The 16,318-nt window shown below is 42.7% G+C and overlaps 2 protein-coding genes across 2 annotated transcripts in view; one reads left to right on the top strand and one right to left on the bottom strand.

Annotated features, from left to right (window-relative positions):
- abcb6b (ATP-binding cassette, sub-family B (MDR/TAP), member 6b) overlaps positions 1–3,110 on the top strand; it is a 30,186-nt gene extending 27,076 nt beyond the window's left edge. Inside the window, exons 18-19 of the mRNA XM_056389541.1 lie at positions 79–147; positions 1,972–3,110. Coding sequence (XP_056245516.1) covers positions 79–147; positions 1,972–2,086 — 184 coding nt within the window. The 3' untranslated portion in view covers positions 2,087–3,110. The remainder of the gene's footprint in view (positions 1–78; positions 148–1,971) is intronic.
- A 1,445-nt stretch (positions 3,111–4,555) lies between these two features.
- si:ch211-67e16.11 (uncharacterized) lies at positions 4,556–14,424 on the bottom strand. Its single transcript, XM_056390272.1, has 8 exons — positions 14,172–14,424; positions 13,067–13,336; positions 10,951–11,205; positions 9,512–9,682; positions 8,989–9,120; positions 8,394–8,560; positions 7,229–7,501; positions 4,556–7,145 (listed from the first exon to the last, which is right to left on the bottom strand). The coding sequence occupies exons 1-8, from the start codon at positions 14,422–14,424 to the stop codon at positions 6,969–6,971; spliced, it is 1,698 nt and encodes a 565-aa protein (XP_056246247.1). The 3' UTR covers positions 4,556–6,968.
- Between the last annotated feature and the right edge of the window lie 1,894 nt (positions 14,425–16,318).

Raw genomic sequence — 16,318 nt, 5'->3', positions numbered from 1 at the left:
TAATTTGTAGGGAACATGGTTGAAGTGACAGGCAGTGACATGAGGGGATTGAGGATTAATGATTGTGTGATGTTGCAGGTTGTCCACTATCGTCGAGGCGGACCAGATCCTGGTGGTTCACAATGGACAGATCGCAGAGAGAGGAAGGTGAGGTTGTTTTTTTTTTCCCAAGTGTCTTCCTCCATCTCATCCTCCAACCACAGCCACTGGTAACTGTGTATGTGTGTGTGCGTGCGTGTACGTGCGTGTGTGCGTCAGTCAGTCACACCTGAATGTCTTTGTGTGTCCTAAGTGCTTGCAAATTTGTTATCTGTAGATCAAAACCTCAGAGTGTGTTTTTGTGTGTGACCCTTAAACCTCCTGCTATCTGTCTTAGCCCCAGAGGGTGATGGACCACACCACACACACACACACACACACACACACCACACACACACACACACACACACACACACACACACACACAAATGCAGTGGAGCCGTCACTTTACTGCTGATGCATACCATCTTTTGATATAGGAGCTGGCTACGAAGACTTCCTTTCTCACACACCGAGGTTACAAACACACACACACACTGAACTGGTCACATCCAGATGCATGCAGGTGTTTACCCATCACTCACTGCAGAGCTTGATTTGCCCCTGCAGGCGTGTGTAAGGAACACCGTCCAAGAACCATTCATCTTTTGATTGACGCTGTGATGTAAACACAAAGCGGCCCATTTAACCTCTGGTGTCAGAGTACACACAATCTCTGCCACAAAGTGCGAGAGTGCATCATGAGACAAAGACAGGAAGAAGCCTCATCCTGTCCTGGGGGTTTACCTCCGCTCAACATGCTTTACATGGACTATCCGCTAATTCTGAAAACGCTGCTAAGGCTGTGAATCCGATCCTCCTGCTCTCTGTGGTCACCTATACTATGTGTCAGTGTAGCCAAACTCCTGATTTAATTGTTCTCATTTTCATATTTTTCTATTTTTATCATTACACAACTGAACAAGTAACACGTTTTATGAGACTGAGACAATAAATAAAGCAGTAAAATAACAATTTGTGAATGAGAGCTCAGTTTTTTGGGTGTGATGAGCGACCAAAACTGAGAGGAAAAAATGTGTCTAGCTGCCTCAGCGTGGAAGTATTTATAGGCTCGAGTGTGATAGCACATAATTTAGGAAAAGCCTCAGCATCACTCTTCTCTCTCTTTTTTTTTTTCTCCTCCATGTCCCTGGTCAGATTGACCACTTGACCTCCTCTTTCACTCGGCACCCAAGTTTCTCTTCATATTCCCTTCATTTCTTTTCCCATCATCCCCTCTCTGCCTTTCTGTAGCTTCCATCTGTTCATGAACCTGCTCTCTTTCTCTCTCTATCTGTATCTCTATTTCTGACCCCCTCTTGCTCTCTTGCTCTCTCTCTCTCTCTCTCTCTCTCTCTCTCTCTCTCTCTCTCCGTCTGGCAGTCCAGACAGTAACAGACTTGTGGTTTTATTAATTCATAGTAAAGTTGGTTCAAGTCTGCGGGAGGATTTCAGACAGCTCAACTTTGCACTTCTTGGAGCAGCTTTAGTGTCACAAGACATTATGAGTGACCCACCTCCTCCTCCGCCTGCTCTCCTTCTCCTGTAAATTGTGTTTCCTCGTGTTTTTTTTATTTTTTGTCTCCGACAGTAACATCTGAAATGTCACTTTTGTCACACTATACTGAAGGTGCTGCTGGTCAAGTGAGTGGTCAAATGGTGAAGCCAACATGTTGTTTAAGGGACTGTAAAAGCTATTTCTGGAACATGAATGATGAATGATGAGGTTCAGATAAAGATGATTCTTTCTATTTCCTGACAGGTTTACTGGATGCCTCACCCGAGAAGCTGAATCAGAGACTCATACTGATTTTTGATTTTTTGATTTTTAAGATGCAGTTTCTCATCTCATTTTCATCCCCTTTGCTCTTTTCATTGTCCTGTTCTGTTCAGACACGAGGAGCTGCTGGTCCAGGGAGGTCTGTATGCGGCCATGTGGATGAAACAGCAGAAAACTCTCGACACACCAACAGAAACACAGAGCAACAATCAGACTCAAGAAACTTGAGTATGAATATTTTTTTGATCCAGTACCCACCACATACTCTTTTGTCATATCTGTTGTATCTGCAGCCCTGACTGAAGTAAAGTCCGGAGAAACTGAAACTCTGCAGCTGGTTATAAAATCACATTGACACTGGTGTCGTCATTCATACACTGAGGCTGAAACGCAGTAGGAAGTGTTAGCAACATAACAGAACCTTAACCCCACCTGTCCCTCCCAGAGCAGGATTTTCCATTAGAATTAATGATGCATCACTTCTATTACAATGTATTTAGTATTAGGCAGTCTCTAACTTTAGTTGCTTAACCATAATTAGCTAAGACACACACACACACACACACACACACACACACACACACACACACACACACACAGATGAGCAACATGGTCAGGTAGGATGAAGAACAAAGCAGCTATTACTTTCACTGACTCCAGGTGGGAGCATGAATATGCCTTTATCTGCAGGTTTAAACTGCTGCTGCTGTAACTTTCCTTTCCTATAGGTGGCGCAGGTTGACATGTGTAGAACTGGTGTGACAATATCCAAGTGCAATTTACAGCTAATGCCAAAGGACACGGATAATTGTGAAGCTGTAGGAAACATTAATGTTAGCCAGCTAACAACCGTATGGTAGAAATGCTGTAATGAACATTGGGAAGAATTTACTAAATGTCAAGGTGAAAGTTCCTCTGCAGCAGAAGCTGCTGGCAGTGACCAGACAGTCTGTGAAGATTTAACCCCAGTCATTAAAAACTGAGGCGATTATGTTACTGTGATTGTTTTGGTGAAAACATCCTGGATGGGCTGAAAGTGCCGGTGTCAGAGGTGACTGTTTAGAGTAAAACTATATCGGCAGCCTGAGGCCCAGAGAGAGAGAGAGAGAGAAAGAGAGAGAGAGAGAGAGACAGATGGAGAGAATGTTTCAGAGAGAACTGCATCTGGTTACAAATAAAAACCGGAAACAACAGCTGTGTCATGGCTTTTCTCTATAAAAGACACGGTGATACACAGCAGAATCCAGCTGTATCACAAGCCCCTTTCAGACATAGACTTGCATTTATTACATAAATGTGTTTTTAATTTTATGTAAGTTTTATGTTCAGATAACTTCTCTGTAAAGGTCGAGGCAGCAGTCTGACTAGTAACATTTCCAGAAGACTTGCAACCGCAGCAACACAAGTTCAGTGGCGACTCCTCTACCGTCATTATCCTTAAATCAACAATTATCAATATTTTTATTGCAAGGTAAATCTGTTATTACAGGTATTAAATTTTGACATTGACAGAAAAAGAAACTGGAGGTTGTGGACGTTTTGTTTTAAAACTTAATTAGAATTATCAGCTGACAAAAGCAGTGGGCTTACATTCAGTGTTCAGCCCCGACATCACGACCAATGGCGTAGCTCGTATGTTTAGTGGTTAAAACATTAAGTTTTAATAGAACATAAATAAAATCTGTCTTCACAGCTTTAGTTGCTGTGAATGAGTGTTATAATAGTTCCTGGCCCCTGTTTGTCAGCCAGAGCTCCCCACCTGCTGCACCACTGTAGCTTCCTCCTATCAGCCATTACCCAGCCCATTAGTCTGTGGGTATATATACTCACCGAGCACTTTATTAGGAACACCTGTACACCTGCTTATTCAATCAGCCAATCATGTGGCAGCAGTGCAATGAATAAAATCCTGCAGATACAAGTCATGAGCTTCAGTTGTTGTTCACATCATCTTCAGTGACCTGCCCCTGTCTCCAGAACAACGCCCCTGGGATGTACTAGAACAGGAGATTGGCAGTTTGAATGTGCAGCTGACAAATCTGCAGAAATGATGTGAAGCATCACGTCAACATGGAGCAGAATCTCAAAGGAGAGTTTCTCGTGGAATCCACGCCACAAAGAACTGAGGCTGTTTTGAGACCAAAGGGAGGAATTAGCCGGTATTGGTATGGTGCTCAGTGTGTGAGTGTATATGATCCCTGCAGCTGATCACAGAGTAATTCATATGGAGACAATGCAACTGAGCTTCCAGCTTTTTGTGTGTTTTCTCTCTCTTCCTTTGGACAGTTTTTGCTGTGAAGAAAATGCAAATAAAAACCTGTTGTAGTTGGATTTAAACATTTACTTTTAATTGAGATTCTAATGTAAAACAACTTCCTCTGAACATCACTAAGATAGAGTATAAATATCTCAACTCTTTGTTATGGCTAACAGCTCCAAAGCTTTACTGACTGGATGTTGTGAGCAGCCCACAGTAATATTCAGGTTTCTGAATAGATGCTTCTTGGTAGTTGTAGTTGTGAAACCCTGGAGCCAGTCCAGCTTTGCTGCTGTATCGCCTTTTAGAGTAGGGTTTACATCAAAGCGGTTGCTCAAGAATTCCAGTGCTAACTTGGCCCGTGTTGATTTTATCTTGGCAACAACTTGAACTCATCACCATCAGGACGGAGCTTAAGAAGTGGAAACCAGATGAATAAATCTCTTCACTGCTTTCTAAAAGTATTTTATTGACTAGATTTTTGTGATGCCGCATGCAACTAAAAACATTTCAGCTAAATTACATCTCATATTCTGTACAGATCATTACACAAACTGTGAATATGCACATGTCAACCTGTTGGACGCAGTTCTGGTCCAAAATGTCCCACACGTTTGGGAAAAGTTGTTCCTCTGATCAACCCCCCATCTTCATCTTGAATAAACGAATCTCTACTGTAAAATCAGTACAACAGCAAACATCTGTACGGAACACAGCTGGTGAGGGAGGGAGGGAGGGAGGGAGGGAGATGCACACTGGGCTGTGGTGTGTTTACTGTACTGTTACTGGGATGAAGAAAGACGGGAGGTAATGTACTCACAAGAATCACAAAGTACCAGCAAAAGACAGCACATACGTTGTTAGTGTAAGGGCGGGTTAATATTAGAACATGTGCATGTTTCATGTGATGGACCACACACACACACACACAAACACACACACAAACACACATATACACACACCCACTTGCAAGTTGTGCCTTTATTAAAATGCCATAGAGAGTGTGTGTAGCAGTGAGGGCAGTCTCAGTGCTTCATATCTTAATCATGATCACTGCCAACCAATCTCTCTGTCTCGGTGTGTGTGTCTCTCTGTCTCTCCCTCGTCCTCAGAATAAAACGTCCTCCACCTCTAAAGGTTAAAAATAAACCTCCTCACTTCCAGATTTTTAACTCCTGGGTGTTATTTTTATAGGTCGGCCATCATTCCTTTATGATAACATTTTATTCGTCAGATCTGGGATTTTGTGACTCTGCGGGGCAGCTATGATTAATTTAATGTAATCGCGTGTTCACAACCAAAAGAGCTCTTGATAGAAGTAATATTGAACTAATTGAGTATAACTGTGAATTTGTTAAAAACCTGATCTGGTTGTCACAGAACTCTGTTGATTGCCAAGTCGTATTCAGTGCAGGCTGTCCTCTCCAGTTACAATAACCTACAGTATATTTCCTTTATTTGGGTGTAAAACTTATTTGATTTGACACTGAAGACCACTGCCGGTCTCTCATCGAGTCAGTGTTGCTTTCATTTAAAGGATAAGGTTTGAAATATTCTGTTCTGTATGATTCTGAAATTACTCAGTAGGAAAATGATCAGGGGGTTGAATTGTACTGATTGATGGAATAACGCACTGTTGGCTTTGGTCTTTTCAATAAGAAAAAAACAGAATATATTTTGGAAATAATAATTCTGCTTGGTTAATATGATGCACTGAATAAACATGAGGCAAACTGATTTGAAAAGAGCAAGCAGTAGTCTGTGTGTCACCATATTCTCCCAACATACTCAATACTGAACTTCAAATCTCACTCTTGTCCTTGGAAGGAAGTTTGACAACTAAACAAAAATTTTCTTTTGTCGTCATTCATGTTTTCTTATAAGAAAAAATTCAAAATCCACACAACACATGGATGGAAACTCTGTCTCAGTGTTTTCGTCACTTCTGATGTCGTGTGACTAATTCATTCCAGTATTCAACTGTTTAAATGTGGTCAGAACAAGGGGAAAGAAAGAGCGGGACAGCCAAGAAGGAAAGACAACAAGGTGCAGAAAGATAAACAAAGGGGAAAAGTAAAATGATGGAGGGAGGAAGAAGTTGAGAAAAAGGTGTAAGTCGAGCAGAAAAAAGGAAAAAAAAAAGTGGGAGAGAGAAGGGAAAAATAAATGGGGGGGAAATGGAAAAGGATGGAGGCAGTTGAGGGAAATAAGAAATGCAAGTAAAGGAGGGAAGGAAAGGAGGAGACGAGAAGGAAACATGGTAGAGAAGAGGTTAGAGGAGGAGATCAAGAGAGGAATGGAGGAGAGGGAAGGAAGACAGAAATAAAGAAGAAATAACTGTCGTAAAGATTAAAATACAGGCGGATGATTGGCTCTGAAATGTTAAAGTGCCCAGGAGATGTGGCGTGTACACACACACACACACACTTACACACACACACACACACACTTACACACTGACCCGAGTGTAAGCTAGCAATTGTCTCCAAGAGTGGTTGTCCTCTTGCTGAACTCACAAACACACACACACACACACACACCCACACACACACTGTTCACATGGTGTTCAGGACACTCCCATTGGGATGAGCTGTCATCGCCATGGTTACAGTCTTGAGTTCAGAGTCAGGACACAAAGCACACACATCGGTGTCCACCAAGCACACTGGAGCTAAAGTCCTAAGTCAACACACACCGGCAAATATGCATGTGTGTGATGCAAATGTTTGTGTATGTTGTGTGTGTGTGTGTGTGTGTGTGTGTGTGTGTGTGTGTGTGTGTCTGTGTGTCCATAATTAATTTGTTTCCCACTCAGTCGCTCTCTCTCTCCCGCTCAGTGTCAGTGTCTCTCTCTCAGTTGCTCCTCCTGTGTTTCTGGTGCCACAGCGCGGTCGGCAGGTTCTGGCAGCCCTGGTACTCTCGCCGCATCTCTCCATCGGTCAGAGGTGGCGTGGCGTTGCAGGGAGCGCCCGCCAGCGTCACGTTTAAAAGGCCGGCCCACGGCTCCAGGAGGCGAGATATCCCTGCACCCTGATAACATCATTGGTGGAAGAGGAAATTAGAAGATCATTTAGAAGATTAAAGGGGGCAAAGGGGGAAAAGTGATAAATTACCTTCCCCAGGTGGTCCAGCAGGCAGACTGCAGGGCTGATGAGGGACCAGCTGCTGTCCTCCGAGCCCGGGTTCAACCTCTGGTTCTGGTGGTTGTGGGTCTGCCGGGGTTGGCTTTGGATCAGCACCACGTTGAGGTGTTTCTGGGACCCTCGCAGCCTCTTGGACAGAACACCGCTGTAGCTCTGATCCACAAACAGCAAAACACGAGTCGCCCTGCAGCCGGCGAGGTCGGCCAGCAGCTCGTTCACCGAGTACCGCTCCTTCAGATCAGCCTGGGAAGAGAAAGGGAGGAAGAAGGGACCAAGTGTCAAAAAGATACAAGTATATATATTATATATATATTTTTTTAGAGGTGAGAATACACAAACTAAAGAGATACACCTTCATCTGGTGAATCGTCTGAGTTGGAATAATGGGATATATTTCTCTGGTCTTCCTGTTCCACCAGCCTTAGCATACATCTGGTTAGCGCAATAGCTAACATGTTAGCAGTAGCACACACAGTCAATATGCACTCTCAAAACTAATTGCTCTGGATGAGGTTAACATCATGTAACATTGACCTTCACCAAAAGAGGAGAACTGTGATATTTGAATACTGTGCGTTCAAGGCACATTTGATGGAGCTGACAGCTGAAGAACGAAGGTAAAACAATGAGTAGTGGAGCTAACGTATCAACAGAGTAACAAAAAAACAAAACGATAAAATCCTGATTACGACCACGACCTGCTGGACTCAGTCTGACTGGCTGATTGGCGTAATGATCGACTTTAAAGATGAGCTCATATCCTCATGTTCAGAAACTTGTATGACAGAAATACTGTTGTCTGGGTGGTCCTTCTGTGTGTGTGTGTGTGTGTGTGTGTGTGTGTGTGTGTGTGTGTGTGTGTGTGTGTGTGTGTGTGTGTGTGTGTGTGTGTGTGTGTGTGTGTGTGTGTGTGTGTGTGTGTGTGTGTGTGTTCAATGGAACCATCTTATCAGTCTGATAATGGCTTCCATGTGTGTCCAATCATTTTCCGCTGTGATCTGCTCTGAAGACACCAGTCTGTTGTTTAAAGTGTGTACACGTCTGTATCTGGGGAACTTTACACCCACTGATTACCCACAAACCCATTCGTCCTCGGTGCCTGATTCACTGTGTACTGTGTGAGAGTCTCTCTTACAATGCCGTTGAGGTTGGCGTCCCACAGCAGCATGGTGCCGTCGTTGCGTGTTGGCGAGTTCAGGTAGAGAACCAACGTGTCGGCGCAGTGCTGCTTCCTGCAGACGTACGACACGTGGTTTCGGATCACCGCTTTCTCCGTTGCCGAGTACACACCCTCTATGTCGTCTGTTGGGTGGAGATGATGAAGATTGTCAGATTAAATCATTGGTGGAGTTCTTTTTGTTGTTTTTTTTCCCTCCAACAACAGAGAAAAACCAGCTCACAGCCGGTTCTTCTTTATCTACTTGCAAAGTAAATCATATTTCTAAAAACGTAGCAGCTTTAATAAAGTGGTCTGTCTTTATGGATGTTTTTGTGGCGAGCTGCAAATTAACAGAAAAAGTCTCATAAGGTTTTTGGTGCAAAATATGTTGTATGTGGCCGTGGAAAGAACTGAAGTAACTCACTACATTTCAGAAGGAAATATTGTAGTTTTTACTCCACTACTTCTGTTTAGCTATTCTGAAGTGTGTACTTTTACTTGCCATGTTGACCTGAGATAGCAATGAGATTTTTTGCTTAAATTTGGTCAAAGAGAGAAAACACCGTCTCACCAGGAAGTTGTCCACTGCTGGCAAAGAAGGTCTTGATGTGATCTTTATGAAAACCGTTGTTCCGCAGCATTCTGTAGAACCTCTGAAGGTTCTGAACATGACGCTGGAACGTCATCTGCTGCTGCCAGCCACCTACACACACACACACACACACACACACACACACACACACACATACAATAGTGAAATTCTGGTAGGTTTAGATACAAAACCAATTTTGTTATAATAGTTAGAGTCCACCCCAACATGTGCCAGACTTTAAGCTCCATAACATCAGCTGACTTCCTCCTTTACTCCCATCATACTTACTATGGCCACTACAGGGCTTCGTCACTTGAACATAAGCATCGTCTTCTCTCCAATTTGAGCCCTCTGCATTAAATCTCATCTGTCCGTTGATTTTTTTCTTTTTTAATGCAACAGTACAGATCACCTCAGCCTTTCTGCACATTACTGGCACTTGGAGATACAGGTGAGAGCAATTCATTTATGCAGTTATTAAGTTATAGACACAGTGTCCTACCTGAGATGAGCACAGCGTGGTCACAGGTCTGGTAGAGTCGGCAGGACAGGTGGGTGGCCAGCGGCTGCTGGTGGCAGCGTCTGGTGTTTTTATTCAGCTCACAGCTGGAGACGGGTAAACTAGGAGAGCCCATGGGCAGAGGCTGAGGACACCTCGCAAACTCTGCATGGTCTGTTGGAGGCAGGGCCATGGAAGATTTCAGAGATGAAGAAGTGTCAGCATCACAGAAAGCGCTCAGGTGCTTGTCTTGGAAACGACTTCTAAATAAAGTGGAGCTTGAGCGCTGAAACCTGCTTACTCAGCAGACGGTGGGTTTAAATGGGACACAATCAAAAGTTAAGGAATACTTAATCTCTTCATACTTGCAGCGTGCCAAAGGCTGGTTTGTGGGTTTATCCCGAGGATTGTTTATGTTTGCCATAACAGCAAAAATAACATTTTCCCAGAAGTTTTTCTCATGACGCCCAGGTTGCTGGCAGAGGCTGCAGGAGTGGGTGGTCTTGGCAGAACATTAGATTGAGTCTACATCTCACTCACAAAGTCTCCTACTGGGAGAAGTGAAACCACACAACCCATAAAACTCAGGTGGATTTGAACAATCCCAAGACTATTTGACATCAGATTATTTAACTTTTTTTCTGCGCCCAACCAAAATCAACTTTCAGAGACATGGATGAGATGGATACTCTGAAACATGCAGGATGAAAACTGATGTCTTTGTTTTATTCCCTGACTTTTCATCAAGCGCAACCACTGACATTTTCGGTCTTGAAAGTGTGAAATGTCTTTACTGCTGGATCGATTGGCATGAAATTTAGCAAAGATTTTCAAGCCACCTAGAGGGTGAATCTTATTGACTTTGGTGATGCATTGATGTTTTATCTAGCGCCATTTATAGGTCAATATATTTTAATTTGTCTAGTATTTTGTTTTATATGTATGTTATATATGTTTTATTTTGTTTTAGATTAAACGTATACTTGCAAAACTTATGATATTTTATCAGCCAGTGCTGTACTTCAGTGTTTAGTGGTAATTAACAAATGTCTGCATGCATAGACTAAGATGGTTAGCATGCTAATGGTAGCATTTAGCTAAAAGTATGAGTACAGCCTCACAGAGCCACTAGCATGCCAGGTGAAACTTTATTCGGTGGTGCGTACAAGGATCTATCTTCCATTAATCAAGAATTCATGTTTGTGGATGAATTTAGTCAATTTAGAGACTCAGGATATGTTTAGCCTAGCTTAGCACAAATACAGAAAGAAGGGGGAAATTGCTAGCCACCATCAAAAGACTAAAAAAAAAAAAAAATACAAGATATCAAAATGCACCTTCCCACTACTTAATGTTTATCAGTCAAAAGTATGTTGTTGGGTTGCTGTTGGGTTTTGTTCAGACAGGCTGAGACCCAGTAAACGTAGCGAGTTGAGACTCACCCACACATCGGAGTCTCTGTGTTCGGTTGCTGTCTTCGACTCCCACCACCAGTGGCAGGAAGTGGACTTCACAGAGCCCCCCGATGGCCCGCTCCACCAGACGGCTAGCACCGCTGGTGGTAATGGTGCCTCCACGCAGCGCCCCACCTGCCAGCCGACTATGCCCATTACCCATGAGCCTCTCTGGCCCGGCTTGCCGACGCTTCAGCTGGTTCTGACAACGACCCTTTAAAGCCAGAGTCAAACACTCGTCACCTGAAGACGCAGAGAGCAACAGCAGTTTAACTTCCTGCAGTTTAACTTCCTGTAGTGCAGAATAAGATCAGTGGTCGACCACTGAACCTGGACAATCCTGAAAAGGTAAAAATGTCATTGTGCAGGTGTAATGTCATCAGACTTATGTTTTACAGGTGTATGCATGTAGATGACTACTTGCACTCCTGCACTTTATCTTTTTATATTGAAACGTTTCATTATATTTCTTTATTTATATTCTTTAAATATTTGCATATATCTTTCATGTCCTTGTTTATTCATTGTTGCCGTCCATTGCCATCAGTGTGTTGCTGTGACCTCTGCAAACCAAATGTCTTTTGGAAAGACTGAAGTTAATCATTTTAGTTTACAGTATCCTGTGCTTATATCCCTAAGTAAAGATGAAGAACCCGGGGTCAGGTAATATTCCCAGCACAGGGGGGGGGGCCTGATGGATGTGGAAACTAAAGTTTTGGGAGAGATTAGGAGCCTCAGATCATTTTATAACCTGAATAAACTGCAGCTCCACCATCCTGTGGAAACATCTATCATTTATCCTCTTCCCTTCCTGAGCTTCCAGTTGACCTCCTCACATTTACTCCTCTCTTCTTGTCTTCTCCTCCTCTGTGTACCAAACCTCCCCTTTGCCTCCTCCTCCTTCCACTCTCTCTTTCTCCTTGTGCTCTCCAGGTTAAATGAGGTCTAAAGAAAGTTTCTCTCTAAAAGACGCTGGTTAAACTCCATCTGCAGGAACCCAGCAGGGGGCACAGTGCTCTGTGTGTGTGTCTGTATGAATAATTGACAGGTGTGTGTTCGTGTAACACAAGGCCAAATTCACCTCAACATCTGGCCCTAACCTCTCTCACAGCGGGAGGTGAATAACTTGCACTTTAACACGCATTGCTTTTCCAGAACCTGTGAGGACCTTTGCAGAATACACTTACTTCCTGTCCCCTTAGACCATTTCTACATGAGTAAAGCACTTTGGAAACACTTTATTCACAGTGAGGCTGCCACCACCAAAAGTGGAGCTTTTTGGGGTTTTTTTTGTTTTGTTTTGTTTTTTTTTAGAAATGCTGATGTTTCATGGTTAACCCTCTCACAAATGAAATTTCTACTATGAATGCTGCTTCTACTAAATTTAACTTTATTTAATTGAGCAGTCTCTTTGAAACTGAGATGTCTTTTTCAAGAGAAACCTGAGAAGAACAAACATTAATAGTCAGACAACCAGCGACGGAAACAACATACTGCATATGAGGCCAGACAACCAGCAATCAAGTGACAGATACGGTCAATAAAAATGTTTACGAATAATAAAAACTTCAGATAACTAAGCCTTAAAATCTTGATGGGGACTGAAAGAATCTGGTTTGAAGGTAACTTGCAGTTTATTCCATTTGAAAGGACCTGAAACTTTTCATAATATGAATGTTGAATACAGATTTAGGAGAATGATTATTACTAGGTACAATGTAAATAGAAATGGACCAAGAAAGGATCCCTGTGGCACACCGTTAGTCATTATTATTATGACTACTTTTGCAGCTGTCTTGCTTTACCACCACTACTATAACAATATCACAACTACTGCTATTACTAGGTTTTTATTATTACTACTGCTAGTGCTATAAGTTTAAAGCTTCATCACGCCAAAAAAAACAGCCCTTTTTTCAGTTATGATTAGCTGACAAATGTTTCTGTTGTATTCTATAAGGATTAATTTAGTCCGAATTTAAATATCCCAAAAAACCTAATGATGAGACATTTAACAGTCGAATACACCTGCAGGTAATGACTAATTTAAACAACCATGAGTTAAAAATACATGCAAAGAAAGACTGAGTGTCCGCTGACTCACCCAGGTAGTAACCATCCAGGTGGGAGCATCTCTTCTTCGTCACGTTCACGTCGACGTAGAAAAGGACCACCGGATGTCCAAAGTTTTCCCCGGGGCTCGGATCCAGCACCAGCACGGCATCATGGGCCGTGGAGCCGGGAAAAGGCTGCTGGTGTCTGTGGGGACCCTCCCCTCCATTCAGCACCTGGCTGACGCCGAAACCTGCCCGCGGTTTGGAGCTCACCACCCCACCTGAGTCCGGCAGGATGGCCAGAACCTTGTCTGAGGTACCTGAAGGGGTTTACAAGTAGTAAACCAGGTTAATGCTACATTTAACAGATATTAGAATATAAGAGAAAATGTGTCTCTTGCATAGATGACTAAATTTATTAGGTAAAATGACATCTGACATTACCTCAACACACTTTAAAAGTACCAGAAAGAAGTAGAAGTCAAGAGTGCTACTGAATATAAACACCATAAAGGGCAATAAAGACAGCGCCTGCTGTTCATAGACACAACAGACAGACTACTTCTATTTTTCATCTATTTAAAATAACTTCAGTTCATATTTATAGACTATCTAATAATTTAATACATGTACAGAATGTAATATTTTGGATTTTGAAGACATCTTGACGTTTTTGACTCATATTTTTGTTAATTACATTAATATTAATTCTAATATTCAAACTAATCCACATAGATCTAATCTGTTCATCCAGAAAACAACAGTTTTGAAGATTTTATATAATTTGGTCAAATCTATAACATTTGATCAATGTAATTCTCAGTTTGATATGAGACAACAACACAAATTTATTAAATAAGTTTCAAACAGACTTTCACTTTTTTTTCATGCAGAATTTACACCTATTAATCAGGATGGTCTCATTCTTTAGACTGATATTTATATTAAGATATATTGATTCTGCCCTCTTCATTCCTTCATTATAAACATGATTTTAGTGTATTTCCTCTATCTGGATGAACATTTAAACATCATCTTGGAAAAAGTTTGACTTCAGTGGACACGCATACAAATACATTATTGACAGGTTCTTTCCACAGAATAAGGATAAATTTAAAAAATACTCCAGTGACATGTGACCTTTGCCCTCCCTACCTGCAGCAGTGCGAGGCTCCGACACGTAAACGGCCACGGCGGATAGCGGCAGGTGGGCGAGCTGCCTGCACTCGGCCTCAGAGAGGGAGGACATGCGGAGGCACCGGTCCAGCTGGTCCCACTGCAGCGACTGGAGGCCTGAGCGCACCCAGCGCTCCAGCCGGCCCGGGGACATGCTGCCCGCGGAGGCCGCCACCAAAATGTGGAGGACGAGGATGGAGAGAGGAGCTGCGAGAAGCACCAGGAGCCTCATCGTCACACCTGCGTTCTACTTGATCCTTACTTCTGGGTTTTGGTTTCAATTGTTTTCTCTATTTCAGGATTTTTCTATCTATTCTCTTTACTCTTGCTTTTCCTCTTGGTTCATCCTTTTTCTACCTTTTTGCCCCTTTTTCCAGTTGATTAGTCCTTTTCTTCTCTGTATCTGCTTTTTTCCTCTTTTCTTTCCAGATATTTGTCTTTTCGTCTTTACGTTTATCCCTCTGTGTCCTTTTTATTCCTTGATTTGACTCCTCACTCCGTCATTTCTGTGGTTTCCTTTGACTTTTCTTTGCAGGTACTTCGGTACGTCTTTACCAAACTGCAAATTCAGGTGGTTTCACTTGTTTTCTTTCCTTCTCTTTCAGAATAATTTATTAAAATATCCCAAAACTAAAAAACAGACTCTTTTCCTAGATTTTTTTCTTCTGTATTCCCCCTTTACTTATCGCTCTTCCTCCTTTATCCAGACTTGAGAGAGTGAAGTTCACACAAATGTTGGTCTACAACATCTTTGTTGATTAATACAGTGACAGCTTTCTGCTTTATTTCACCTTTTGTCTTCCTTCCTGTTACTCTGTCTTTATTTTCACCTTTAAATCTCCTCCTTGTCTTTGCATCTGAGTGGATGCAGTAGATCCCAACATCCTCTTTGGGTTGATCTTACAATGAAAGTTTTCCTTCTTTTCTTGCTTCACTTTTTCTTCTTTATTCCTCTTTTCCTCTAGATTTCAGAAGGGGCAATATATCCAAGTTGTTTTGGTTGTTCTTGTCTTTTGTAGACAGACTGACTTTTCCTCCCCCTTCTCTTCTTCTTCTTCTTTATTCCTCTGTCTCTCAGGGGAATGATTTATTCTGCCGAGCTGGAGCAGCTTCAGGCTTCAGGCTCTGCGCTGGTCTGGAAGGTGATAGATCATCCAGAAGTAAGAAGGTTTAGTCCTGATGAAGGAGACTCAGAGGACAGGTCCTGCTTCTTGTTGTGGGACCATCAGTCAGTCCAGTCCTGCAGACTCTTGACTCTCAGTGACACTTGAGACTGGATCATCCACGGCTCTGAGGACAGACGCACTCCTGCTGCTCAACCCGCTCACTGCTCAGCTTCAGTCTGCTCGCTCTCTCTCCTGGTCTCTTTATCTGTCTGACTCTCTCTCTCTCTCTCTCTCTCTCTCAAACACAAACACACACACACACACACACACACACACACACACACTTACTTCTCTCTCTCTTCCTCTTTCTGAAAGCTCTGACATGCCAGAGGGAAAGGAGGGAGGATATGAAGGGAGAAGACTCCAGGAAGGAGGAGAGGACGAGTGGAAGAATGGATGAGGAAAGAGAAGGAGCGAGGAGGGGAAAGGTATGAGGAAAGGAACTAGGAAGGGAAAGGGAGAGAAAGGTAGAAAAAGAGGGGACAGGATGAAAGAGAGGAAATGAGAGAGAAAGGATAGAAAAGTAGGAAGAAGTGAAAAGAAAGGAAGTTGAGGAGGAGAAGACATGTGAAAGAAACAACTGAATGAGAGAGAAAAGGATTGGAAACTGAAAAGAGGTGAGAAAAGGAGGAAAAGAAAGGAACAGAGGAAGGAAAGGGAAAAGAGAAGGAAGTGAAAAGAGGGAAAGGAAACGGAGGAAGAGAGATAGTGAAAGAGGAAAGTAGGATAAGAAATGTGAAAAGGGGAGAAAGCAATGAAGGGAAGGAGAGAGGACATAATAGGAAATTGAGGAAGTGACAAAAATATGGAAGAGAGGAGAAGGAGAGGGAAAAGAAAAAGACAGGAAAGAGGAAAGTTAACAGGGAGATGGAGAGAAGACGAGGGAGGAGATGGAGGAGAAGAAAAGAGCTGGACTGGCAGGAAAGAGGAAAGTAGGAGGGTTGGGGAGGAAAAGTGAAG

This window comes from Seriola aureovittata, chromosome 11, assembly GCF_021018895.1.
Source record: "Seriola aureovittata isolate HTS-2021-v1 ecotype China chromosome 11, ASM2101889v1, whole genome shotgun sequence".
Taxonomy (NCBI): Eukaryota; Metazoa; Chordata; class Actinopteri; order Carangiformes; family Carangidae; genus Seriola; species Seriola aureovittata.
The sequence above is the reverse complement of the archived record's forward strand: the minus strand, read 5'-3'. Positions and strand labels throughout refer to the sequence as shown.